The sequence below is a fragment of the Poromitra crassiceps genome (genome assembly GCF_964638095.1).
Source record: "Poromitra crassiceps genome assembly, chromosome: 3".
Lineage (NCBI taxonomy): Eukaryota > Metazoa > Chordata > Actinopteri > Beryciformes > Melamphaidae > Poromitra > Poromitra crassiceps.
The window spans coordinates 4,675,168-4,702,987 of record NC_139625.1 but is presented as its reverse complement, the minus strand read 5'-3'; the positions used below and the strand labels follow the sequence as shown (position 1 = coordinate 4,702,987).

Here is a 27,820-nt window from a genome sequence, read left to right as displayed (position 1 = left end):
CTTACCTGGAAGTGCGGGCTGGACACGCACTTGGCCAGCTGCCTGAAGAGCGGCTCCTGCACCTTGACGAACTCAGACGGCTCGATCACGTCCAGGATCTCCTCCAGCTCGTTGAGGAACATCACCTCCTTGGGACTGTGGGTCTTTGGCCAGTACTTCAGGAGAGCCATCACCACCTGGTGAGATGGCAGGAGAACAAGATGTTGGGCATCGAACGACTCATCAGTTCATAAAGAGGCGGCTTATGGAGTAAATAGAAGTGAGCTATCAATCAGCTGTACCGGCCAACGACAATATTCTACTAATAACAGGAATAAAATGGGTAAACCCAAGCAGGAGCTGGAGCACTCGATCCACTGGAATACATTTAATTCACTATAGGTGCAGACCAACGTTTCGACGCGACAGCGTCTTCATCAGAGTCAAAAAAGTATTCTACTGATATTCTGTTTGATCGGACCTACCGGCTCGGTTAGAGTGCTGTCCTTCTCCAAAAACTGCACCACGCAATAGGCCAGCTGCAAAACAGACACACACACACGCACACACGCACGCACGCGCAAGCACACACACACACACACACACACACACACACACACACACACACACACACACACACACACACACACACACACACACACACACACACACGTTCAATTAGGAAAAGCTTCAGTTCAATTAAGAAAAGCTTCAAAGGAGCATGCATTTGATTTTACACACACAAGCAAAGTCAAGGTAAGACAGGATAAGACTTCAAAAAAGACACACACACCCACACACACCCACACACACACACGCACACACACGTTACCTGTGGATGGTAGACACTGAGTGACTTGACTTTGTGCAGAGGCAATAGAACCTTCAACAGGAAAATCTTGTGCTCCTCTTTTAGTGGTAAGGCAAATCCGTTGATTATACTGTCAGATAAACACAAATAACCACGAGGATATGATTTGAAGAAGTGTTTACTACTGAAATAGAGTACCGCAGGATGACCTATTTTTATACCTATATTTCATAGAAGGCGGAAGTCCCAGACTTCCTGGATGTTACGGGGGAAAGTCAATGGGCTTTTAGAATGGGGATTTCACTTAAATGCCTAAAATAAGGTCTGTGGTTAACAAAAGTTTATGGGAGCGGTAATTTGGGTTCAGCGGGATAATCTTCACAAACGACGTGAATCACTTTTATGACTTTTGAAATGTAAATGTGTGTTTTTTTTTACGCGATTTTTAGACAACGCTTCAAAAGACATAAAAGTGATTCATGTTCGTGAAGATTATCCTGCTGAACCCAACTTACCACTCCCATAAACTTTTGTTAACCACAGATCTTATTTTATACATTTAAGTGAAATCCCCATTCTAAAACCCCCATTTACTTTTCCCCGTAAGATCCAGGAAGTCCGGGACTTCCGCCGTCCGCCTACAAAAATACGTCATACCTGCAGTACTCTATAGCTGAGAAGGAACTACAAACTAAACTTAAAACTAAAAAATGAAGTCAAAAGCTATTTCATGGTAGGGATGGACGATATGGTTGAAATCAATAATCATGAGAATTTTTCTCTATATAAATATATACAGTAATCACAATACGGCTCATGTATGCAAAATCATGTGAATTAATCAAATGAATACTCATCTCATTGAATACTCAATGTTAGGTGTGATATCAAAACAAAAGTGACATTTTCAAATAATAATCCTGTCATGCCTCATTTTAGTTAGTCAAATGTGCGTGCCATCATCAATTTAGACAGCAGAGATGTGTGTCACGATATTTAAATGTCTTTATATACTGTATATAGGGGCTCAGGAGGCAGAGCTGTCGCCTGGGAATCGAAGGTTCCCGGTTCGAGGCCGGCTCCTTCCGGCAGTATGCTCCCAACCAGCTGGTCGGCGCCTTGCATGGCTGCCGCTGCCGTTGGTGTGTGGATGTGAGCGTGAATGAGTGAATGTGAGGTATTCATTGTAAAGCACTTTGAGTAGTCGGTAGACTAGAAAAGCACTCTATAAATACAGTCTATTTACCATTTTCATATCATCACTCACTATATGATTCCACTGAAAGATGATAAACGCTAAACGTTCAGACCTATTTCATGGTTTATCTTTTCTGTAATCATGATGGTCACATAAGCAGAAATGAAAGACAGAGCTATTGAATGTAATTGAATAGCTGCAAAGCTGACAAGGGTATTAAACCTGGTCCCTTTAGGTGATGAGCCATACCTTCCAAGTATTTCCAGTAGTTCAGCTATACCGTTATGGTGCTCTGTCTCATAGATAAACCTATAGAAACAGACAGGGATGTTTTTCAGTGACAATACCCAGATTATTCATTTGTCAGCAAAGCAAATGACTCAGATATGATGTTTTATAGCGAGCCAAAGTGAACGTCACTTCCTGCTTCAGCACTGTACCAGAGATTTTCATCCGCCATTTATTTTCTCCTAGACATTTCGTTAAATGCTTATAAAAACAGTTGTTCAAACCAAACAGTTCAGATATATTTAGAAACAGGAGAGACCGCATAACATTTCACTCGGACCAAAACGTAAAAGAATTGCGGATTTAAAGAAAATATTTTTTTTACGTTTTTTTTTTTTACATTTTGGTCAGAGTGAAATGCTCTATGGTCTCTCCCGATTCTAAATATATCTGAACCGTTTGGTTTGAACAAGTGAAACTATTTTTTACACGCATTTTACGAAACGTCTATTGGAAAATAAATGGCGCATGAAAATCTCTGGTACACAGTGCTGAAGCGGGAAGCGACGTTCACTTCGGCTCTCTATAAACCACGGGCCGAGCAGCAGGGGGGACGACACTCACCTATAGAAAATGTTATTGATTTGTTTTCGGATGTAGGCCCTCAGACCCAGGAACTTTCCGTAGATCCTGTGCAGGGTGGTTTTGAGGAAGTCTCTCTCTCTGGGATCCTCGCTGTCAAATAGTTCTAGGAGCTACCGTGCAACAAGAGCGACGATCAGAATGTGAAAAAATATCGTTTGCTTTTGAATGAAAAGAGCTAACTGTCCAGGGAAAGACGTGGGAGTGGCAGCAGGCTCTGATGAAGGCTTTTGCTGCCATTGCCATGTTTTAAGTTGGTTTGTAGTTTGACATAAGAGGGGGTGCATTTTTTGTTTAGCTAATTGGCAAAAGTTGCATTAGAAATATTTTCTTACCTGCATTACAAATTTCTGGTCAATGTATTTCTTGGCTATGTTGGGCTGAAAGTCGGGGGATTCTAAAAATCTAAGGAAAAATTCATAGACAAGCTGCAACAGAAAGAAACAAAAACAAACAGAGATGAATACTGGGAAGGAGCCACATTTACCGGTATTAAGAATCAGTGTTTCCCCTCCATTCTACAGGCCTGGCCAGGAAACAAAATACAATTATAATAATCATTTCTGCTCTCCCCAAAATTTCAATAAACCTTTATGGCATATTATTACAATACAACAATACAGGTGTTGACAGTAATAGAAGATGCCAAATCATTCGAAACAATAAGCATTTTGCTTTTAGGAGCATTGTGCCGGCGTGCAGCGCTGTTCCAAAACGTGGCACATCCCATAATACAACAGTTCGCATCGCATCCCATAATAGTATGATGATACTTGGCATGCCATTGCGAACATAGATGCAAACAGGTTAGCTAAAAGTTTAGCGTCGCCAGCAAGGGCCCCCACCGTTGCGGTCGGGGTACGTTTCGAAATCCCTCCAGGCCTGAACATTTTTCTAGGGGAAACACTGATCATGCAAAGTGTGAGTCAGTATGTTTGATGTATACTTATGTATATGTATGTATGTATGTATGTATGTATGTATGTATGTATGTATTTAATTATGTAGATGTACATTTATTGATCGTTGGTGATGCAAATGAGGGGGTTAGTTCAGAAATGCTGTTTTGTATACATCTATTTTCACTCCTTTCTTCCATTATGGGTGTGTGCAGGTGTCTATATCCATATGAGAATTATTAAATTGTTCTTCTAATCGTATGCATTTATATGGACAGAAGAACTACTATAAAGAACGCTATAGATCAACCATGTTTGTGAACTTGATATATCGATGATATAGGTTGCAGATCGATGTAGGAGATGATTGGGGTTTAAGACACTCAACCTGGAGGTGTGGCCACGCAGCCTCAAGCGTGGGCTCATCCTCTTCCGGGTCAAACTCCGCTCCGGTGGGGTTGGACGATGGAGGCAGTGTTCTGAACATGTTCACTGCAAACTGGAAGAAGAGAGGTGAAAAGAAGGCTTAGAACAATGTGAGCATTTTCTTGACAAGTCTAAGCCACTGCTCTGTGCTGATGAAGGCCCGACAGCAGGGATACTCAACTTGCTTTGCCCGGGGGTCACTTTCGTGAAATGATAGAAGGCCAGGGGCCAGTTAATAAACAAACAATATACATTTTTCTGTAGCGGATTGTAGGTTTTTGGGGTGTCAGCCGGAGTTTAGTCTGACAATGTTGTGCACACCGGATAGGTAGTTAGGTTAAGTTCGTTAGGTTAAGTACATGCATAAGTGCCTGGGTAGCGACGGCGGTATTTGACAATTTAGCAGCTAAATCATAGATTATTGAAAGATATTCCATATTCCAGACTGAAATGCTATAACAGAAGTGGAGTATTGGCCAGATAACCCCTCCCCGACCTGCTGCCAGCTGCCTTCCCCAGTCCCCATCACCGCTGCTGCCTGTCAGTATGTGTTTCATAAAACGCATCGGACTAATCAGTGTGCAAGGTTTTCTGTGCGTGCGATTTTTTTTACCCGATGGCGGATTAAAAAAACGCATACGAAATTTCGGACTGTGTGTGTAAACTCTGACATTCAGACAGAATCATCAACTCATTTCTAAACAGCCAAATCCACAACTGTGGAGTGGGCGTGGCTTCGAAGGTCTGGAGCCAGGCTATAAACTCCTTGTCCATGGATAGCATTTTGATGTTCTGTTGCACCCTGTTTTCTTTTGGAAAAGTAAATGCATGATAGCTGTGGGATATACTGGAATATTTTTTTTTTTTATTCATTCTATTTGCACACAAAAATAAAAACTCTGTCCAGTAACCTGGAACACTTTTATTTTGAGATGTGTTTGAGTGTGTTCTATTAAAGCAAACTTACAAAAATGTGTGTGTAAGCTGTCAATTATTGTTTTTAGAAAGAAAATCGGAATCGGCCAAAATCGGTATCGGCAAGTCAGACTATTCAAAAATTGGAAATCGGAAACCAGCCAAGAAAATCGCAATCGGCGCATCCCTATTAGAAACCCAATGAATTAAATAACATTTCTAGTTTTTCTAGCCGACCCACTGAATGAAAATCAAGCCTCTATTAACCTGGCCTTGATTTCTTTGGCTGTTCTCCCTCACCTGACTTCCACGCCACCACCGGTACACCTTTATCACCTTACAGGTCACGGTTGTGCAAGACGGTTACCATGGTTACCGTGACACGCACAGCCTTTTCTCCAGCTTGACTTTTTACACCAAAACTGGGTCATCTCTGGCTTCTCTCCTGCTGTTCCTCTCTAGGTTGTCAGGCTAACCTCCCTTCCCAGCCCCCCCCCCCCTGCCCGCTTGACATCTTTACAAATTTACAAAGTCCTACCGATAGCTCTACCCAAAACAGACTACAAATGTTTCTTGATAATAAATAGCTAATACTATGTATGCACTACATATCGGCAATCATATCGGTATCGGCCGATGTTATTTTTTTTTTTTTTTTTTTTACATATCGGCATCGGTCTGATGTTAATATCGGTTATCGGTATCAGCCAACATTTTCACATTGAGCGCAAACAATGCGGTAAATCTATTATTTATGGGCTTTTCCAAATGTTTTGGAAATAAATAAACGCATTACCTTTTTCAACTTCACAGTGTTGTTTACATGTGTTTTTCAGTATGCACAAAATTTGGTTATCATAGAAATGTGTTTTTATTTTGATACAGATCATATCGACATCGGTAAATATCGGTCACAACAGCAATGTTAATATGGGCTGTCGGTATCGGCCAAAATGTTCATATCGGTGCATCCCTAGCTGATACAGGATGACACTCTTCCCATTCTGGAATTAACGAGTGTCGTGCTTGCCAGCCGAATGGCCGAGCCAACAACAATGAACTGAAAAGCCTGCTCTTGTATCTGGTGAAGGACAGCATTTTTGACAAGAGCGTTTAACCTATTTCTCATAAACGGTTATATTCACCCACTTAACTCACACCATGCACCATTTCAGAGCCATCCGTGTCATCCAAGTCACAGCACCCGTGGTATTTATGCTAGCTAGGTCTACAAGCAGGGGTGGGCAACTGGCGGGCCGCAGGCCGCATGTGGCCCCCGACCTCACTCAGTGTGGTCCTCTGGGTCTTTTATTTTTTATAGATATATATTTTTTTTACAAGGCGGTCATTCTTGGTTAGGTTAGACCACCCAAATTTGTTTTTATTTTATTGCACATCCCAGAACATGGTGCTAATGGCGTTAGCATTGTCCATCCACATACTGTTTAACGTTAGAATTAAGAGCTAACGCTATTGTAACAAACTATATCCAGGATGCACATTGCACATGCAACATTACTAATTAATATGACATATTTGGGTGATGTACCCCATCAAATTGCTGTAACGGGCTGTTTTAAAGCTAGAGCAAAGTTTCTGGTGTCATCTGAATGGAAGAATGACTAAATTTGAATATGAAAAATATAAATGTTGGTATACTAAACTTTGATTACCAGTCCTTTTCATCAAATTAGTAGCTATACTTGGGAGTGATGGTGTTACAGTAGGCTACTGGTGGAAGTTCACGGTCACAATCTGGCCCTCTGGTAGCGAGGCTCTTTTGTGTGTGGCCCTCTCTATCATCAAAGTTGCCCATCCCTGGTCTACAGGCTCCTTCGGGGATGAGTGTCTACCCAGCAGAGCTACACGATTCTGGATAAAATGAGAATCTCGATTTTCTTGGTCAGAATTGAGATCACAATTCTTAATCTTTTTTTTTAGACTCATTTACTGAGCTCTTTTTGTATGATACAGACAGAAACAACAACAAAATACTCTAATGACAGTAATGGGACTGTCACATTAGCGGGTCAAATGGGCTTCACACAGAGTATATACATTAAATTCAAATTAAATCTAAGTTGAATTAACGGTATTAAACTTCTCCAGTCTCCAGCTGGTTTATCCTGTCATCCATACATGTACATTCTGCGCACACTGACTGCACAGCGCCGCATTAATTAGGCTAGCTTTAATCAGGACTCTTTGGAAATGTACCTGGCTTCCTGAATCTTTCTTTCTGGTTGCGGATCGGTTTCAAGCCATTGTTTTATGTGTATGAAAATGGGCCGGGAGGATACATGTGTCGTATCGTATGGTCGCGGGTTGGGAGGAGGGGGAAAAAAGACGCTGCGGTTAACGAGCGTGCGGTTGTTAACGAGCCAACCGGGTCAAATGAATGGCTCTCTCCTAAGTCGAAGTGTCGAGTTATGTGGCTATGCGAGACAACGTTAGTGGGATCAGGCAGTTTAATTAATAACCGTGTCAGTGTGGCATGCATTGGATGGAGCTCGATATGTGCTTGTTTTTAAAACAGACAAAATAGCTTAATTCAAATGCTTGATGAATCCTTATCAAACACTTTGAACTCACATCTCTCTTCCTCTTAGAGCAATCCTCTCTTATGGCTCTCTCTGTCCACCCGCTATGCCGACCACCCGCAATGCCGACCTTAGGTTTAGGCGTGGGGGGTGGGAGAGGTTAGATTTTGGGTTAGGGTCTGGGGGAGGTTAGGTTTAGGCGTGGGGGTGGGAGAGGTTAGGTTTTGGGTTAGGGTCTGGGGGAGGTTAGGTTTAGGCGTGGGGGTGGGAGAGGTTAGGTTTTGGGTTAGGGTCTGGGGGAGGTTAGGTTTAGGCGTGGGGGTGGGAGAGGTTAGGTTTTGGGTTAGGGTCTGGGGGAGGTTAGGTTTAGGCGTGGGGGGTGGGAGAGGTTAGGTTTTGGGTTAGGGTCTGGGGGAGGTTAGGTTTAGGCGTGGGGGTGGGAGAGGTTAGGTTTTGGGTTAGGGTCTGGGGGAGGTTAGGTTTAGGCATGGGGGCTGGGCGAGGGGAGGTCGGAACAGCGAGAGGTCGGAACAGCGACATGGAACCATGGCTCTCTCCGGAGTTTTCCTTTCCGTCTCTGTCCGCTGCATCATGTGCGCATGTCCGTCGTGTGGTGAAACGCAGGAGCGCTTGATGTGATACAAGGGATGTCCCTAATGATTTGAACATGCAGCAGAATCGTTGTCGTTCGGGAATGAGATTGCATAGAGGTATGAATCGAGATTGGGGATTTTATGATGATTAATCGTGCAGGCCTGCTACTACCCAGGCTCAAGTAGCCTACACGAGTGCACTGCCTGCAGGGTGAAAGGACGAAAGGACCCTGTAGTCTGCAGCTTAACGTTTGCTTATGAAGTTGATAAAGGGCAGTACCGGTACTTTAGGTGAGGGAGAAGGCCAAATTGTTCAGCTCCAAGCCCTTGTATCAGGTTTAGATCTAAACTGTTTTTTTTTTTTTAAGTGCGGTTGATTTTGATCACTCACTCCAGCTCCACATATCACAAAATAATGTGCCTGCATAAAACAATTGAACGTGTTTGATTTTATTTTTAGCTGTGTTCATGAAAAGGCACTTAAACCTTGCAACAGGCCATTGGTTTTTATGGGTTTTGTGCCACAATAATCCAAGTGTGTTGTGTTTGTGGTCTCAGAGTGTCAACTGACTCCCCTGTGGGCTGCTGTTCCCTGCCAGCCAGATCATGGGACAGTGCAGGTGGCCCGAGCCAAACACTGGGAGCCTTGTTTGAGACGCAGCGCTACAAGGAAGGTACATCCACTGTTTGGGTTATGATGTGCTACAAACCTGAATAGGCTGCAGAGATGACTATGCATTAATTCAACGAGGGAAATTCTACATGAAAACCTCATCACAGGGCTGTGCAAGTAATCGAATTCTAATCTAAATTTCGGCTTCCCACAATTATAAAAACAAGATAACCGAGATTTTATATATATATATATATATATATATATATATATATATATATATATATATATATATATATATATGGGAATTGCAAAACGCATCACTTCCAGTGGATGTTTATAATGGCAAATATAAAATGAGCAGGATATGCGTTGAATCACTATTGTGTTATATTAAATGGGCAATAGAGAGCAGCAGAGCGGCCATTTATTTACATGAATTATGTTGTGGATTATGACTTTAACCTCTTCCAAGAAAAATAATAATAAATGAAATTGATTATTTGGATTTTTATGTATTTATTTTTCCCCTCTGAGGATTTTGCTACACTGGAATAGCAACTTAATTATTGAAACAAATCAGTTCAGGAATGCTGAAGCAATCTTGTGCACAGACAATCTGCAGTGGTGACAATGCTGTTAAACGCCTTCCATCCTCGCCGGAAGGCCTGGTCTAAAGCTTCACTCCATTTGAAACCTACTGTATCTAATGACCGCACCATCGGCTCCCTACAGCTCTACTGACCATGTGCACCACCTCTGGGTAGATGGGCTCTGTGATGACGTTCCTGTTGTGGGTGATGTACTCCACCATCTCGCTCAGCGCCGCCCGCTTCACCTCCTTCCATTTCAGGTCGCTCAGCGGGTCGGACAGGAAGTCGAAGAGGACGCAGCACTGCCGCAGCTTCTGGATGAACAGCTTCTCCTGCTCCGCCGGGGCCACATCTGAGCAGGTAGAGGAGAGAGAGAGAGAGTCAGGTGGACTGAGGAGAACATCTGAGCAGGCAGAGGAGAGAGAGAGAGAGAGTCAGGTGGACTGAGGAGAACATCTGAGCAGGCAGAGGAGAGAGAGAGAGAGTCAGGTGGACTGAGGAGAACATCTGAGGAGGTAGAGGAGAGAGAGAGAGAGTCAGGTGGACTGAGGAGAACATCTGAGCAGGCAGAGGAGAGAGAGAGAGAGAGTCAGGTGGACTGAGGAGAACATCTGAGCAGGCAGAGGAGAGAGAGAGAGTCAGGTGGACTGAGGAGAACATCTGAAGAGGTAGAGGAGAGAGAGAGAGAGTCAGGTGGACTGAGGAGAACATCTGAGCAGGTAGAGGAGAGAGAGAGAGAGAGAGTCAGGTGGACTGAGGAGAACATCTGAGCAGGCAGAGGAGAGAGAGAGAGTCAGGTGGACTGAGGAGAACATCTGAGGAGGTAGAGGAGAGAAAGAGAGAGTCAGGTGGACTGAGGAGAACATCTGAGCAGGTAGAGGAGAGAGAGAGAGAGTCAGGTGGACTGAGGAGAACATCTCAGCAGGCAGAGGAGAGAGAGAGAGTCAGGTGGACTGAGGAGAACATCTCAGCAGGTAGAGGAGAGAGAGAGAGTCAGGTGGACTGAGGAGAACATCTCAGCAGGTAGAGGAGAGAGAGAGAGTCAGGTGGACTGAGGAGAACATCTCAGCAGGTAGAGGAGAGAGAGAGAGTCAGGTGGACTGAGGAGAACATCTGAGGAGGTAGAGGAGAGAGAGAGAGAGTCAGGTGGACTGAGGAGAACATCTGAGCAGGTAGAGGAGAGAGAGAGAGAGAGAGTCAGGTGGACTGAGGAGAACATCTGAGCAGGCAGAGGAGAGAGAGAGAGTCAGGTGGACTGAGGAGAACATCTGAGGAGGTAGAGGAGAGAAAGAGAGAGTCAGGTGGACTGAGGAGAACATCTGAGCAGGTAGAGGAGAGAGAGAGAGAGTCAGGTGGACTGAGGAGAACATCTCAGCAGGCAGAGGAGAGAGAGAGAGTCAGGTGGACTGAGGAGAACATCTCAGCAGGTAGAGGAGAGAGAGAGAGTCAGGTGGACTGAGGAGAACATCTCAGCAGGTAGAGGAGAGAGAGAGAGTCAGGTGGACTGAGGAGAACATCTGAGCAGGTAGAGGAGAGAGAGAGAGTCAGGTGGACTGAGGAGAACATCTGAGCAGGCAGAGGAGAGAGAGAGAGTCAGGTGGACTGAGGAGAACATCTGAGCAGGCAGAGGAGAGTCAGGTGGATTGTGGGGGAAAGGGTTGAGAACACAGGGGAATGGAGCCATGTTCGAAGGGTGAGGACTCCAAACAGGGTTCCTATACAATTTTTATTTTCCCAGACCTTGATTTGTTTTGAAGATTTATAGGATTTAGACATCTAAATCTGAAAGAGGCCATTTACACCTGGCACTAACATGCCTTTTCTGTTATCAGATTGCAATCGGATAGTGCTTGACCACTTGAAAGTACAGATGTAAACCCCCGCCCCCAGGACACATTGAGGACGGTGTGGTGGTATACACCCACAACAGATTGCAATCTGATCAGCCAAACCACCTGATCATACACCTGGTGGTCAGGGACGCATTGTGACCACATTGAACACAAGTGTAAATGCAATGTGTCCTCTCAATCCGCATATAGATTAGCAACTGTATGCGGATTGAGAGGACACCCGTTTTGCGTGATCAGATTGCAATCAGATCAAAACGCATGCTTCACCCAAAACGCATGCTAACGGCAGGTGTAAATGAAATCAGGCTAATGTGATCGAGCACTATCCGATTGCAATCTGATCACAGAAAACGCATGTTAGTGCCAGGTGTAAATGGCCTCATAGACATCTTGCCCCTGCTAACTAGGTCATATCACTATGTTCACCATTAATATTTTTTGGGGTGAGAATGTAACATTCCAAATATGTGACCAGTTTATCAGAATAACGCCTATTTGGAAATATTTAACGAGCAGCGAGGACTGAGAGCGCTGGCTGTGTGGCCAGTCGGACTAGCTTGTATCTGTCAACCCAGTCCATGGTCAACCCCTAGAGTTACTGTACTGGCAGTGAGAAAACACTGTTGAAACAATGCCGCCCGGCTGGGTACAGCCATAGGCTCCTCGCAGCAGTAACGCTATGAACATGTCACTGAAGTTGGCCGCAGTGTAGCTTCTGAATGTTGCCAAACTTCATTCATAGTTACGTTTTGTTAAATTGTGTCTAAGGCGGAAGAGAGAAAAAGTGGGCGTGGTGAATAAGGTGAATAGATTGTTATTCATAGCGACAAATATCAGAATATGTGAGATGATTGGCAGGGTTCCTAGATGCTTTCCATTTTAAAATTCCATATTTCAAGACTGGATTTGATTTAGATCAGTATTTGATATAATGCTTGCTGACAGCGGCTGGGTAATAAGAGCGTCCCTCCACCAATCTGAACATTATTCAACACATCAACTCAAAGTAGCTCTGCAACAACATAAAAGCTATCATTATGACGTGTATCGGACCTGAACCACAACATTTTCCATGCTTTCCCAGACATTTTTTGGGGTCAAATTCCCAAACTATTCAAGACCTGGAAGTGGAAATAAACAAATTCATTTTCAATACTTTTCCAGACCTGCGTAGGAACCCTGTCCAGGAGGAGGGGGAACACAAGAGACCAGGAGGCCGTGCCAAGAATGAAAATGTGATGCGAGAGAATATGAAATATGAAGCGATGATAAGATGGACGGAAAGCAGAAAATGAGTAATAAAGACTGGTAGATAGATGAGATAGTGAGGTTGAGAGCACAGACAGATGATAACAGAAGACTGGTAGATAGATGGGATAGTGAGGTTGAGAGCACAGGCAGATGATAACAGAAGACTGGTAGATAGATGAGATAAAGAGGTTGAGAGCACAGACAGATGATAACAGAAGACTGATAGATAGATGGGATATAGAGGCTGAGAGCACAGACAGATGATAACAGAAGACTGGTAGATAGATGAGATATAGAGGTTGAGAGCACAGGCAGATGATAACAGAAGACTGGTAGATAGATGAGATATAGAGGTTGAGAGCACAGACAGATGATAACAGAAGACTGGTAGATAGATGAGATAAAGAGGTTGAGAGCACAGACAGATGATAACAGAAGACTGGTAGATAGATGAGATAGTGAGGTTGAGAGCACAGACAGATGATAACAGAAGACTGGTAGATAGATGGGATAGTGAGGTTGAGAGCACAGGCAGATGATAACAGAAGACTGGTAGATAGATGAGATAAAGAGGTTGAGAGCACAGACAGATGATAACAGAAGACTGATAGATAGATGGGATATAGAGGCTGAGAGCACAGACAGATGATAACAGAAGACTGGTAGATAGATGAGATATAGAGGTTGAGAGCACAGGCAGATGATAACAGAAGACTGGTAGATAGATGAGATATAGAGGTTGAGAGCACAGGCAGATGATAACAGAAGACTGGTAGATAGATGAGATATAGAGGTTGAGAGCACAGGCAGATGATAACAGAAGACTGGTAGATAGATGGGATAAAGAGGTTGAGAGCACAGGCAGATGATAACAGAAGACTGGTAGATAGATGAGATATAGAGGTTGAGAGCACAGGCAGATGATAACAGAAGACTGGTAGATAGATGAGATATAGAGGTTGAGAGCACAGACAGATGATAACAGAAGACTGGTAGATAGATGAGATAAAGAGGTTGAGAGCACAGACAGATGATAACAGAAGACTGGTAGATAGATGGGATAGTGAGGTTGAGAGCACAGGCAGATGATAACAGAAGACTGGTAGATAGATGAGATAAAGAGGTTGAGAGCACAGACAGATGATAACAGAAGACTGATAGATAGATGGGATATAGAGGCTGAGAGCACAGACAGATGATAACAGAAGACTGGTAGATAGATGAGATATAGAGGTTGAGAGCACAGGCAGATGATAACAGAAGACTGGTAGATAGATGAGATATAGAGGTTGAGAGCACAGGCAGATGATAACAGAAGACTGGTAGATAGATGAGATATAGAGGTTGAGAGCACAGGCAGATGATAACAGAAGACTGGTAGATAGATGGGATAAAGAGGTTGAGAGCACAGGCAGATGATAACAGAAGACTGGTAGATAGATGAGATATAGAGGTTGAGAGCACAGGCAGATGATAACAGAAGACTGGTAGATAGATGAGATATAGAGGTTGAGAGCACAGACAGATGATAACAGAAGACTGGTAGATAGATGAGATAAAGAGGTTGAGAGCACAGGCAGATGATAACAGAAGACTGGTAGATAGATGGGATAAAGAGGTTGAGAGCACAGACAGATGATAACAGAGGACTGGTAGATAGATGGGATAAAGAGGTTGAGAGCACAGACAGATGATAACAGAAGACTGGTAGATAGATGAGATAAAGAGGTTGAGAGCACAGGCAGATGATAACAGAGGACTGGTAGATAGATGGGATAAAGAGGTTGAGAGCACAGACAGATGATAACAGAGGACTGGTAGATAGATGGGATAAAGAGGTTGAGAGCACAGACAGATGATAACAGAAGACTGGTAGATAGATGAGATAAAGAGGTTGAGAGCAGATGATAACAGAAGACTGGTAGATAGATGAGATAAAGAGGCTGAGAGCACAGACAGATGATAACAGAAGACTGGTAGATAGATGAGATAAAGAGGTTGAGAGCACAGACAGATGATAACAGAAGACTGGTAGATAGATGAGATAAAGAGGCTGAGAGCACAGACAGATGATAACAGAAGACTGGTAGATAGATGAGATAAAGAGGCTGAGAGCACAGACAGATGATAACAGAAGACTGGTAGATAGATGGGATAAAGAGGTTGAGAGCACAGACAGATGATAACAGAAGACTGGTAGATAGATGAGATAAAGAGGTTGAGAGCACAGACAGATGATAACAGAAGACTGGTAGATAGATGAGATAGTGAGGTTGAGAGCACAGACAGATGATAACAGAAGACTGGTAGATAGATGGGATAAAGAGGTTGAGAGCACAGACAGATGATAACAGAAGAAGACTGGTAGATAGATGGGATATAGAGGCTGAGAGCACAGACAGATGATAACAGAAGACTGGTAGATAGATGAGATAAAGAGGCTGAGAGCACATACAGATGATAACAGAAGACTGGTAGATAGATGAGATAAAGAGGTTGAGAGCACAGACAGATGATAACAGAAGACTGGTAGATAGATGGGATAAAGAGGTTGAGAGCACAGACAGATGATAACAGAAGACTGGTAGATAGATGGGATAAAGAGGTTGAGAGCACAGACAGATGATAACAGAAGACTGGTAGATAGATGAGATAAAGAGGTTGAGAGCACAGGCAGATGATAACAGAGGACTGGTAGATAGATGGGATAAAGAGGTTGAGAGCACAGACAGATGATAACAGAGGACTGGTAGATAGATGGGATAAAGAGGTTGAGAGCACAGACAGATGATAACAGAAGACTGGTAGATAGATGAGATATAGAGGTTGAGAGCACAGACAGATGATAACAGAAGACTGGTAGATAGATGGGATAAAGAGGTTGAGAGCACAGGCAGATGATAACAGAAGACTGGTAGATAGATGGGATAAAGAGGTTGAGAGCACAGACAGATGATAACAGAAGACTGGTAGATAGATGAGATATAGAGGTTGAGAGCACAGGCAGATGATAACAGAAGACTGGTAGATAGATGGGATAAAGAGGTTGAGAGCACAGGCAGATGATAACAGAAGACTGGTAGATAGATGGGATAAAGAGGTTGAGAGCACAGGCAGATGATAACAGAGCAGTGTGCTGTGCAGGAGAAAAGACAGCATGGAAACTGAGAGGGAGACGAGGGATTTGGGAACTAGGTGAACGGTCACAGTGTAGCGTTCTGGATAGTCACTGCCATTGGACACAGACACACGCTAAAAAAAGAGACTCCTCTAACCGAAACACAGCTATAGAAGTCTGTCGCTATGTTTGTCCATAGTGGTTTGAAAGACTTCCTGTTTCCCTTGGTTTCAACCAGAGCGCTCGAGAGTAGAGCCTTGTAAATAAACTATCTATGCCAGAGTCAACATTTCACACATGACAACACACGCAGAGGAAATAACCATTGGCATGACTCTCGATGTGTGTCTGTTATTATGTCCAAGTGGCACAGTAACGGCACATAGTGACACCATCATTATATAGTTATAGGACACAACTTCGATGTAGCTTGTGTTTCTCTCCCCTTTTGAGTTTGGGTCCGTTATCTTTCTTTGCAAGTCACATTTGAGGAGCAATGTGTCTCTGAGCTACCTTGAAAATGTCTATCAGATTAGGACTGCACCATTAATTGGATTATAAATGTAATTGTGATATGAATACGCAATATCTAAAGTACACAAGGCTGTGATTTTATTTATTCATTTTATTTTAAATGCTACTGATTGAGCAAACCCGTTATGGCCAGTACACGATCACCAGGAAAATAGGTTTATGCTGGTTGAGCCACTGTTTCCCTATGGAAAGAGAGGTGGTCAAAACTGGTTAGAGTCTAATCTTTTTTGGCGTCTGTCAATCCTTTTCAACCAATGATTTTCTTTTGACCTGTCAACATAAAATAGCTCAGTGTTTCCCATACATAAAGGAATTTGTGGTGGGCCGCCACAATAATATTTTGACCGCCACAATAAGATGTTGACCAAATTTTTTTTTTTTTTTTACAGTGCACCTGAACGCAACATGCAAGATATCCGCTGAATAAGTGTCCAATAAATGTTCATGTCATTCTGGCCAATACTTCTGTTATAGCATTTCAGTCTGGAATATGGAATATCTTTCAATAATCTATGATTTAGCTGCTAAATTGTCAATTACCGCCATCTGCTCGCTACCCAGGCACTTATGTATGTACTTAACCTAACTAACTTAACCTAACTATCCGGTGTGCACAACACTGTCAGCCTAAACTCCGGCTGACACCCCAAAAACCTACAATCCGCTACAGAAAAATGTATATTGTTTGTTTATTAACTGGCCCCTCGCCTTCTATCATTTCCCGAAAGTGGCAAAGCAAGTTGAGTATCCCTGACCTATAGGGAGAAATTTAGTTTGTCATTGTAAACCCACAGCACAGTAATGATGACATGTTCTTCATAGATCTAGCCTTTTACTTTAGCTCTTAAGCTTTCTCAAAGTACACCAAATTCATGCATTTTACTTTAAAATGTTTAAAAAAATCTCGTGGGGGGGCATGCAACCCCGCACCCCCATAGGGGGTCTGCGGTTCCCCACCACAAATTCTCAAAATCCTGTGGGAAACACTGTAGCTAATTGTCTTCAAGGTACAGAACTCTTCACCACCTGCTCAACATAAAGCTTCTGTCTTTACTTCAAAAGGGAGAGGGCATATAGTCCAGTTAGGGTTGTCAAAAGCATCGATAGTATCGATAAAAATCAATACAAAAAATTTGCAATGCATACAATACTCATTTGCAACAGGTATCGATAGTATCGATAAGTATCAATACAAAAAATTTGAAACGGATACATTACTCATTTGCAACAGTATGGTTACCAGCAGTGCTTTCTCTTAATCAAAAATCAAATATACTACTGATTTCTCCCTCCCTGTCATTGGTGGGTATCTGGTGCTTCAACAAGCTCAAAGTGTTCTGATAGGCTGATGACTAGAGCAGGGGTCATCTCCTGTGTTCTGATAGGCTGGTGACTAGAGCAGGGGTAATCTGCTGTGTTCTGATAGGCTGATGACTAGAGCAGGGGTCATCTCCTGTGTTCTGATAGGCTGATGACTAGAGCAGGGGTAATGGGCTGTGTTCTGATAGGCTGGTGACTAGAGCAGGGGTCATCTCCTGTGTTCTGATAGGCTGATGACTAGAGCAGGGGTAATGTGCTGTGTTCTGATAGGCTGATGACTAGAGCAGGGGTAATGTGCTGTGTTGTGATAGGCTGATGACTAGAGCAGGGGTAATGTGCTGTGTTCTGATAGGCTGATGACTAGAGCAGGTGTAATGTGCTGTGTTGTGATATGCTGATGACTAGAGCAGGGGTAATGTGCTGTGTTCTGATAGGCTGATGACTAGAGGTAATGTGCTGTGTTCTGATAGGCTGATGACTAGAGCAGGGGTAATGTGCTGTGTTCTGATAGGCTGATGACTAGAGGTAATGTGCTGTGTTCTGATAGGCTGATGACTAGAGCAGGGGTAATGTGCTGTGTAAGTGCAAAGTTTTTCATGAGTTTTATCTGGCCTAGATTATGGAGAAGCGTACGTCTGTCCATCCATCTGCCTTAGTTTACTTTGTATGCCCCCCCCCCCCCCCCGTGGTATCGAAGACGGTATCGAGTATCGATATTTTCCTGGGTATCGGTATCGAAGTAGACATTCTAGTATCGTGACATTCCTAAGTCCAGTGCTCACTCACTGCTCAGTTATAATGCCTGTGAGTACCTGTGTGTATAGTACTATGGCTACATGAATTAGCTTCAGGCTATTCCCTCATAATGGAGTTAGCATAGCTCAGTATTTTGGGTGCTGCATACACTGTGGTCTCATAGCTTCCTAAGGGATCAAGTCCAGCGACTCCCACAGTTAGAATAGACTAGAGAAATGTGGGAGACGTTGTGCACCACTAGGTGGCACACGCTGCACAGGAAGCTAGATAGAGAGAGAGTGGAGGAGAGAGGCCAAGTGGGAGACATGAAAAGCAGTAAGGAGGATGTTGTTGTTGTTGCTGCTGCTAACCATGTTACAGTGATTGAGGACGAGTTGACCCCAAAGGACAATTCAACATCCGTCCTTTGGCAGTCTTTTGGAATCAGACTGTGAGACAGTTGTAGACTAACGGACAACATGAGGTGGAACAACCAACAGATTCAACACCTCAACCAATGCCACAGAGCTGGATATTGTGTGTATAAGTCAGTCACCAAGTCACAGCCCAGTAAAGTAAAGTAAAATAAAGTAAAGTACAATGTAAAGTGCACCCCAAGCTCAGATTCAACACCAAAGCTTGTGAAACAGGATCGGATTTGTTTCATATATATTCTCAATAGAGCTGCAACAATTAATCGATTAGTCGATCGACAGAAAATTAATCGACAACTATTTTGATAATCGATGAATCGTTTTGAGTAGCCTACAAAAGGTCAAAATTATCTGATTCCAGCTTCTTAAATGTGAATATTATTTTCTGGTTTCTTTACTCCTGTATGACAGTAAACTGATATTATCTTTGAGTTGTGGACAAAACAAGATATTTGAGGGCCTCATCTTGGGCTTTGGGAAACAAACACTGATCGTAATTTGCTACCATTGTCTTACATTTTATAGACGAAACAACTAATCGATTAATCAAGAAAATAATCAAAAGATGAATCGATTATGAAAATAATCCCCTAATCAGCCCTAAGTCTGAAGTATTACAGTTGATTTATTTCTTGGTTTTGTATATGGTGTAATTCCCCCCCCCCCCCCCCTATTTTTTATCCCCCCATTAGTGCTAGTTTAATTTATTTATCCTGGTTGTTGCTCCACCCTCTGCTGATCTGGGGAGAGCCGAAACTGGCTCCATGCTTCCTCCGAGACATGGGCAGTTAGCCAGCCGCTTCATTTCACCTGACAGAGGAAGCTTCACCGGTAGGACATAGCACGTGGGAGGTTCACGCTATTCCAACCAGTTCCCCTCCCTCCGAACAGGCGCCCTTAACGACCAGAGGAGGAACCACATCAGCAACCAGGATATTGCATGTTTTGGTGAAGGGGGTTCCTATATGAAGGAAACCCCCGGGAGGCACGGGGAGAACATGCAAACTCCACACAGAAAGGCCCTTTAGACGACCCCACCCGGGCGGTGGGCACTCGAGGACATGCGGACGGGCACGCATTCCTTCAGCGTTCGCAGCATCCCAGGTGGGAATTGAACCCAGGACCTTCGAGCTGTGAGGCGACATCGCTTACCACTGCACCACCGTACCCCCCTATACATGTATATACTGTATGTATGTATATGGTGTCATTTTCCACTGCTCATATTTGCTCATGCCTGTGAGCTCCAGGAACAGCTTAGCCTTGAAATAAGGGAACTGTTAACTCAAATGTTTGTTCAAAATTACAATGCATTTCCCCCCACATTGTGCAGGTCTACTACTAGCTACTGTGCTATTGCTGTTCCCTCATTGGAAACCACCGAGTACTGTTAGTGGCATGCTGAAGACTCCTTGGCTCCAGTTGGGTGTAATTTTGATTTCAAATATGTAAAAAAAAAAAAAAAAATCCTGCCTTATTATTCCGTTAGATGAGTGCCAGTGTAGAACTTTCTAGCACATTTTGATACACGGCGTTTGATACATTTTGATACATGGCGTTTGATACATTTTGATACACAGCGTTTGATACATTTTGATACATGGCGTTTGATACATTTTGATACACGGCGTTTGATACATTTTGATACACAGCGTTTGATACATTTTGATACACAGCGTTTGATACATTACATGGCGTTTGATACATTGATACATGGCACCTTGTAAAGATGAGTACAACTTCTCTACATTCCCAGATTGCACTTGTCGAGGTAAAATATTGTTCTTTTCTTTCTGATTACACAAAATAGTTTGAGGAGTTGCATGAAAATTACAACTATGATGCGGCTAGTCAGAAGTCACATTTTCACATGAATTAGATACTGTATTGCTCGGTAAAGAACAGAGGTGGTTATTATATTAGAAGTTAGAACATTATTTTGTCGAGTGCTGCGCCACTGACTAGGGATGCCACGGTTAATAAACACATGATGACAACATCACCGCTGTTACCGGCGGTGACACTGTAAATAAAGGTTAAAAAAAGAAAAAAGTCCAGCTCCTCAGCTGTCCTCACAGGCCAGCTTTAACTGCTCTCAGTCCACCAGAGCCGTCAAGGTAGTCACCAAGTAAGGGTGCTAGGGATGTCCGGTTTAGTTTAGTGGACAGTTGATAGATACAATACATCATCAAATAAGTCACGCATCCTAGGAATGTCACGGATAGCACAAAAAGTCACAGACTTATTTCCCTTGTGGTCCTTGGTCTCGGCACATAGCAATATACATAACCACACATAATCAACATGACCTACCTACATCATAAAAAGCAAAATGAATCAAATACAACAAAATACTACATTGATGACTACAGTGACATACTATTGACTACATAGTGGGATAGGTTAACCCAAGAGTATCTGTCTGCACCCTGCAATAGCATTTCAAGGTACGCCCACTTCAGCAGCCACAGAGAGAAGAGGCCCACTACCAGGTACGCCTCTGTCTCGGCTGTCTGGCTCTGTGGCTCAGCCTCACATAACATTACACATCCATGGCTGCATCCGACTCCAGACAGAGATGCTCACAAGTCTGTTTTTCTAAGTCCAAGTCAAGTCTCAAGTCTATGAGCTCAAGTCCAAGTCAAGTCTCTTATGGATGTGCGTTCTATCATCTGCTTGCATGCCATCTGGTCTGCTTAGAACACTGCATAGCTAAAACTAAGGAATTCAAAGCATGAACTGTATTATCCTCACTCCTTAATCTATTAGTATACAGTACCAGCATTAGTATACAGTACCAGAGTGATTGGCTGTCTGTCAATGGTATGAAACTTCACTGGCTGACCAGTCTCCTAAGTGGGCGTGGCAGTGGCGAAACCTCTGCGGCAATAAAGGAAGTGAGGTTGGCGTGTCAAATGTCCCTGCGATCACAGCTTCTTCTTCTTTTGGTTTTAATGGCGGTTGGCAAACAGCTTTCGGGTGCATTCCGCCACCCACTGATCTGGGGTGTGGACTAAAATCTATCCTCTCTGTACTTACGCATAACAACAAATCATTTACTATTAAACAATAAACACAATATTCATAATTAAATAATGAGGAAATAACGATCCCCCCCCACCCCAGATTTTATTCATTCATCTTGTTGATATTAAATACTCCAGAAGGAGTATCCAACACTTCTCCCCTGAATGTTTTTTTTTTTTTTTTTTTTTTTTTTACTATTGGTGATATTTTCCTCTCCAGTCTCTCTGAGTACATTCTTTAAAACATCTCTCTCTGCCACATACTTCATGGCGATAGAATACCACGTCCTCCTTTAGGACGTGGCTTTAGCTCAGGAGGTAGAGCGGGTCGGCCAATGACGCAAGGGTTGGCGGTTCGATCCCCGCTCCCTCCCAGCTGCTGTCGTTGTGTCCTTGGGCAAGACACTTAACCCTCCTTGCTCCCGATGGTGTGCAGGCACCCTGCGTGGTAGCCTGCCGCCATTGGTGTATGAATGGGTGAATGTAGACTATCTACTGATTGTAAAGCGCTTTGGATAAAAGCGCTATATAAATGCAGGCCATTTACCATTCTTCCTCTCCACAATACACAAATCCTGCACCTGTGCACCTGTACGTCAAATACGTCGAATTTAAAATGTTTAAGTACGTCCAAAGTATGCACATGACATGTGCACCTATGTGCAGTGAATATGCCACTGTCTCTGACTTGTCTTATCACTCTACTGCCTTATTGCTTGTTGTGCCTCTTGTTGTTTTTGCACTCATATGCCCTGTTATATTTGTACTATGTTGTAAACGGAGTTCACAGCACAAGAATTTCACACGTGATACTTGTACTACGGAGTGACAATAAAAATCTTGAATCTTGAATCGCCCCGCCCCGCTCCACAGAACTGCACGCTGGTAGGCAGATTGGCAATATAGTCCCACCCCTTTTAGGGGCAAAACACAAGCCTCTCGCCATTGACTTCAATGTAAAATAGTGGTACAAAAAAAAAAATAGGCAAAAAACCCCGAACAGAATTAATTTAGTTTATAAATGACCCAAAGACACCATGACATGACGTCCATTTGAACGCCCCCCCCCCCCCATGTGGTATTCACGACATGTTAAGTGGAAACTTTCGGAGTGCTTCGAGTTCACGACTTGCGATGTGTCTTGTGACATTTTCAGAAAATGGCGGAGGCCATGGAGGTGGATGGAAAGTAAATATATTGTCATTTTAGCAGCGAGCTTTCCATAGTCATTTTATATTGTCTGAGCAACATGTTGATATTCCCAATGGTCTAATCTTTTTTGGCCTTTCCTTCGGCCTTTCCTGCATTAAGGTAGCTAGCCGCTTGCTAACTGCACATGCTCACGACGTGACCACTTGAATGCCAAGCATGTGGTGTACACATGACTTCCGGTCTCGAAAACAGGAGTTCACGACTTTTAAGTGTGAAGACAGCAAAAGCGTTTTGCGGCAAACTTTCTCTTCCTATATGAAAATCACTCAGCGAGATGTGCTTCTGATCGCATTTGATGCCTACAGTATAGGCCATGCTGTGCCTGCGTCCCCCTCTGCCTTTTCTTTTAGGTTTACAACGGCTCGTTTAAAAAGTCGTAGGCCTATACGAGTTCGGGAGGCATTTTGCATAAAATACCTGGAGCTGTATTTTATGCAAATGAGCAAGCAGGCGGCGCCTGCTCCCAGCTAACGGAACATCCAACACACATGAATGCTGATGATGCAGATAGGAGGTCCGTCAAATCAACATGCTCTCATCTGGCTCACACAATGCACCTGCCTGCACATCACACCTGACACCGAGCTTTACATTGGGATGTACATTCCCATTCGATCCTAGTGCTATTGGATCTTAGCGCTGCGTTTGACACCGTTGACCACTCAATACTATTAGACAGGCTAGAAAACTGGGTTGGGCTATCGGGTACGGTCCTCCAGTGGTTCAGATCCTATCTCCAAGACAGGAAGTACTTCGTTTCCATTGGCAATTACACATCTGACCCAACTAGTATGACGTGGGGTGCCTCAAGGATCCATTATGGGGCCCGTTCTATTCAACCTTTATATGCTCCCTCTAGGCCTAATTATGCAAAAAAACTAAATAGCCTATCATAACTACGCAGACGACACTCAACTCTATATAAGTCTTTCCTCAGGTGAATATGCTCCCTTAGACTCACTCTGTCAGTGCATTGACCAAATAAATAACTGGATGTGCCAGAATTTCCTCCAGCTAAACAAAGACAAAACAGAGGTGATTGTCTTCGGTCCCAAAGAACAAAGGCTTAAAATCGCTGCACGCCTTGAGTCTCTATCCCTGAAGCCTAAGGATCAAGTTAAAAATATTGGCGTTATTATTGATTCCGATCTCAATTTCAACTCCCACATTAAGTCAATTAGAAAATCAGCTTTCTATCATCTTAAAAATATAGCAAAAATTAGGGGCTACATGTCCAGACAGGATCTAGAAAAACTAATTCATGCCTTCATCTACAGTAGGTTAGACTAATGTAATAGCCTTTTCTCTGGTCTCTCCAAAAAATAACTTAGACAACTCCAGCTCATTCAGAATGCTGCCGCTAGAGTTCTAACAAAGACTAAGAAAGCTGATCATATTACTTAGTTCTTAAGTCCTTACACTGGTTGCCAGTGTCGCATAGAATAGATTTTAAAATACTGTTATTAGTCTACAAATCACTTAACGGTCTAGGCCCAAAATACATCGCTGAATTGCGGTTTCAAGGCCTCTCACTCCACTGAGACAGCTCTTCTTGCTGTCACAGAGGCCCTTCACACTGCTAAGGCCTCATCCCTCTCTTCTGTTCTTGTCCTCCTTGACCTGTCTGCTGCCTTCGATACAGTCAACCACCAAATCCTTCTTTCCATTCTGTCTGACCTCGGCATTTCAGGCTCTGCACTCTCCTGGTTTGCTTCCTACCTCTCGAATCGCTCATACCAGGTCTCATGGAGAGGGTCCCTCTCCAGATCCTGTCCTCTTACCACCGGTGTCCCCCAGGGCTCAGTCCTGGGCCCCTTACTTTTCCTTCTCTATATCAGATCTCTTGCCTATGTGATCTCTTCTCATGGCTTTTCTTATCACTGCTATGCTGATGACACCCAGCTTTTCCTTTCCTTCCCCCCCTCTGACACGCAAATCGAGGCTCGCATCTCTGCATGCCTCAAAGACATTGGCGACTGGATGTCTGCCCACCACCTCAGGCTCAACCTTGGTAAGACCGAGCTACTCTTCCTCCCAGGAAAAGACTGCCCTCTTACAGATCTCTCCATCTCCATTGACAACACCACTGTACTTCCCTCCCAAACAGCCAAGAACCTTGGGGTGATCCTTGACAACCAGCTGTCTTGCTCTGCCAACATAGCTGCTACAGCGCGCTCCTGTAGGTTCTCTCTCTACAACATCCGCAAAATCCGTCCCTTTCTCACAAGAGAAGCGACTCAACTCCTGGTCCAGTCTCTTGTCTCCTCCCGCCTGGACTACTGCAACGTGCTTCTGGCCGGCTTACCTGCCACCGACATCCGACCGCTTCAGCTCATTCAGAACGCTGCAGCCCGTCTGATATTCAACCAACCCAAATTCTCTCACGTCACTCCCCTCTTCCAGGAGCTCCACTGGCTTCCCATCTTGGCTCGCATCAAATTCAAGACACTGGTACTGGCCTACAGGGCAGTACACCAGTCAGCTCCCCGGTACCTGCAATCCATGGTCAGGTTCCAAACCTCTCACCGCTCCCTTCGCTCCTCCACCAGTGCAGGTCGCCTCGCCCCTCCTTCGCTACGGGGGCTCAAAAGTCGCTCATCCCGATCTCGACTCTTCTCGTCCCTGGCACCTCAATGGTGGAACGAGCTTCCACCTTCGGTCAGGACTGCTGAATCACTGCCGATCTTTCGGAAAAGACTAAAGACACACCTTTTCAGGCTCCATCTGGGCCCTCCTTGATCTAACTTCGTCTCTCTCTTTCCTTATATAAAAAAAAAAAAAAAAAAAAAAAAAAAAAACCTAACCAACCTTGTACCACTAACCTAAACTTGTACCACTGTTCCTTCAGAAGTTGTAGTTGTCACAGACTGTGCTCCATAGTTGATTGTTCTATTGCTGACAAAAAATGTGTTATTGTAAGTCGCTTTGGATAAAAGCGTCTGCCAAATGACGTAATGTAAATGTAAATGTAAATGAATTGCTCCCACGCTATGAACCGTCTAGACCTCTCAGGTCAGCAGGGTCTGGCTTACTAACTGTCCCTAGGATTAAATTAAATCTTGGGAAAGAAACTATGCTTCTGCTAGCTGGAACAATCTGCCTGAAGACATCATATTTGCCCCAACTTTACTTACTTTTAAAAATAGACTAAAGACTTTTATGTTTACCGTCGCTTTTAACTGCTGACAGATTGAAAATGTGTTTTATTCCTCTGTACGTTTTTAACTATTTTTGCAACTACTCTGTTGTGATGCTTTTAAATGTCTATTTTATCCTTTTCTTTTATTCTCTTATTTTCTTGTGTCGACCATCTTATGTGAAGCACTTTGAATTGCCTCTATCTGATTTTATGCAAACCCATTGCTGTGGCATGTACGGGCAACAGAAGACGCAAGGTACCAGTAGAGGGTATGCTTGGCGTCCAAACTACAGTATAAAGACAAAGCTGTTATGAAATGTCTATTTTATCTTCTTGTTTTCTTTTTTCTTATGTCATCCATTTTATGTGACGCACTTTGAACTGGATCTGTGTATGAAATGTGCTATACAAATACATTTGACTTGACTTGACATCTCTGCAGCCAGAAACACCTCCTATGAGCAGATATCCAGCAAAGAATTGATTTTGACCATACAAAATGTCATCTAAACATCTAGATATCAAGACAGTCAACAATTAAAGGATATGTATGGGGGGGGGGCTATTGCATCATCCTTACATGGGGGGGGGGGGGTCCACACTAATATTTAGTGCCACTTTAAAGAGGTCTGTGGAGGTCTTTGGTATCAAACCTCAGCCAATCACACCAGTCAGCGCATTGATGGCTGTGTTTCCTACACCCCGTAACAAGTAGGGGTGGGAATCCTCAGAGTCTCCACGATACGACATTATCACGATACTTAAATCACAATACAATATTATTGCGATTTTAAAAATATTGCAATAGCTTTTTTCAACTGGATCTTTTTTATGTCCCTAGAGAAAAGGAAAAAAGTTGTACTTAATAACATCAAGTCTGTTCATCTCACTTCAATCATTTGTAGTGCAGCAAAATGGGATTGTCAAGCAGACAGACTGACCAACACTCCCATAAACACTGGTCATAAATGTTGCGTGCAATTGACAATTTATATAATAAAATATTGCGATACAACATATTGCCACACAAAATATCGCAATACTACGCTGAATCAATCCCCCCCCAGCCCTAGTGAGAGGACATCAGTAAAGGGCGTGGCTTTGAACGTGGGCTTTCCACTGAGGCCCTCGGGCCGTCTGATCATGCTGAGGATCTTGACGCCGGAGCCAAATCAGATCAGATGTACCTACCTGCCAGATCCATCAAAGACTCAGGCAACTATTCTGATGACCTGTGGGCTGCTCATTACCAATTAAGAGAGATAATCAAGTTACGTCAGGAGACTAATTAGGAGTTATGACAACGGGATCGAGTTCAGCTGAGGAAAGAACACAAATAATAGCCAGTTTATGATGAGAAATGAAACATTTGGTCATGACAGACAAACACCACACAAATCTCAAATGCATATTCAAACTCTCGCTGTAATGAACTTTATTCTAACCATATTATTCAGATAGATTTGGCCTCTAATAATAATGATGATACAGTTAAGAGTGAGGCTGTATGAGCAAATAGATAAACCTGGCTGCTACAACGTATTCTGCCCATTTAAAAAGGGAAGAAACCCCAGTGTCGATGATCATGAGGAGGAAAACACTGTGGGAAGAACTTGATATAATAGACACTCTTTGGGAAATAATAGGTCCAACTAGTCTCAGCCGCACATGCCCTCATTTCAGACTACAAACACAAAGAGGCGACAAATGGCAGAAGATGGTGTAGAGGACACACTGCTTCAATCTTGCAAATGGGCAGAT

The 27,820-nt window shown here is 43.4% G+C and overlaps 1 protein-coding gene across 4 annotated transcripts in view; it reads right to left on the bottom strand.

Moving 5' to 3' along the window:
• ppp2r5ca (protein phosphatase 2, regulatory subunit B', gamma a) overlaps nucleotides 1-27,820 on the bottom strand; it is a 71,123-nt gene that overhangs the window by 30,062 nt on the left and 13,241 nt on the right. For 3 of the 4 annotated variants that reach the window (XM_083632629.1, XM_083632626.1, XM_083632627.1), the window contains exons 2-9: nucleotides 9,590-9,789; nucleotides 4,146-4,256; nucleotides 3,194-3,286; nucleotides 2,841-2,971; nucleotides 2,238-2,297; nucleotides 812-920; nucleotides 465-518; nucleotides 6-176 (exon numbers count right to left, since the gene is read on the bottom strand). In XM_083632629.1, the coding sequence (XP_083488755.1) occupies nucleotides 6-176; nucleotides 465-518; nucleotides 812-920; nucleotides 2,238-2,297; nucleotides 2,841-2,971; nucleotides 3,194-3,286; nucleotides 4,146-4,256; nucleotides 9,590-9,789 (929 nt within the window). The remainder of the gene's footprint in view (nucleotides 1-5; nucleotides 177-464; nucleotides 519-811; nucleotides 921-2,237; nucleotides 2,298-2,840; nucleotides 2,972-3,193; nucleotides 3,287-4,145; nucleotides 4,257-9,589; nucleotides 9,790-27,820) is intronic. The other variant, XM_083632628.1, reaches the window with a different exon arrangement.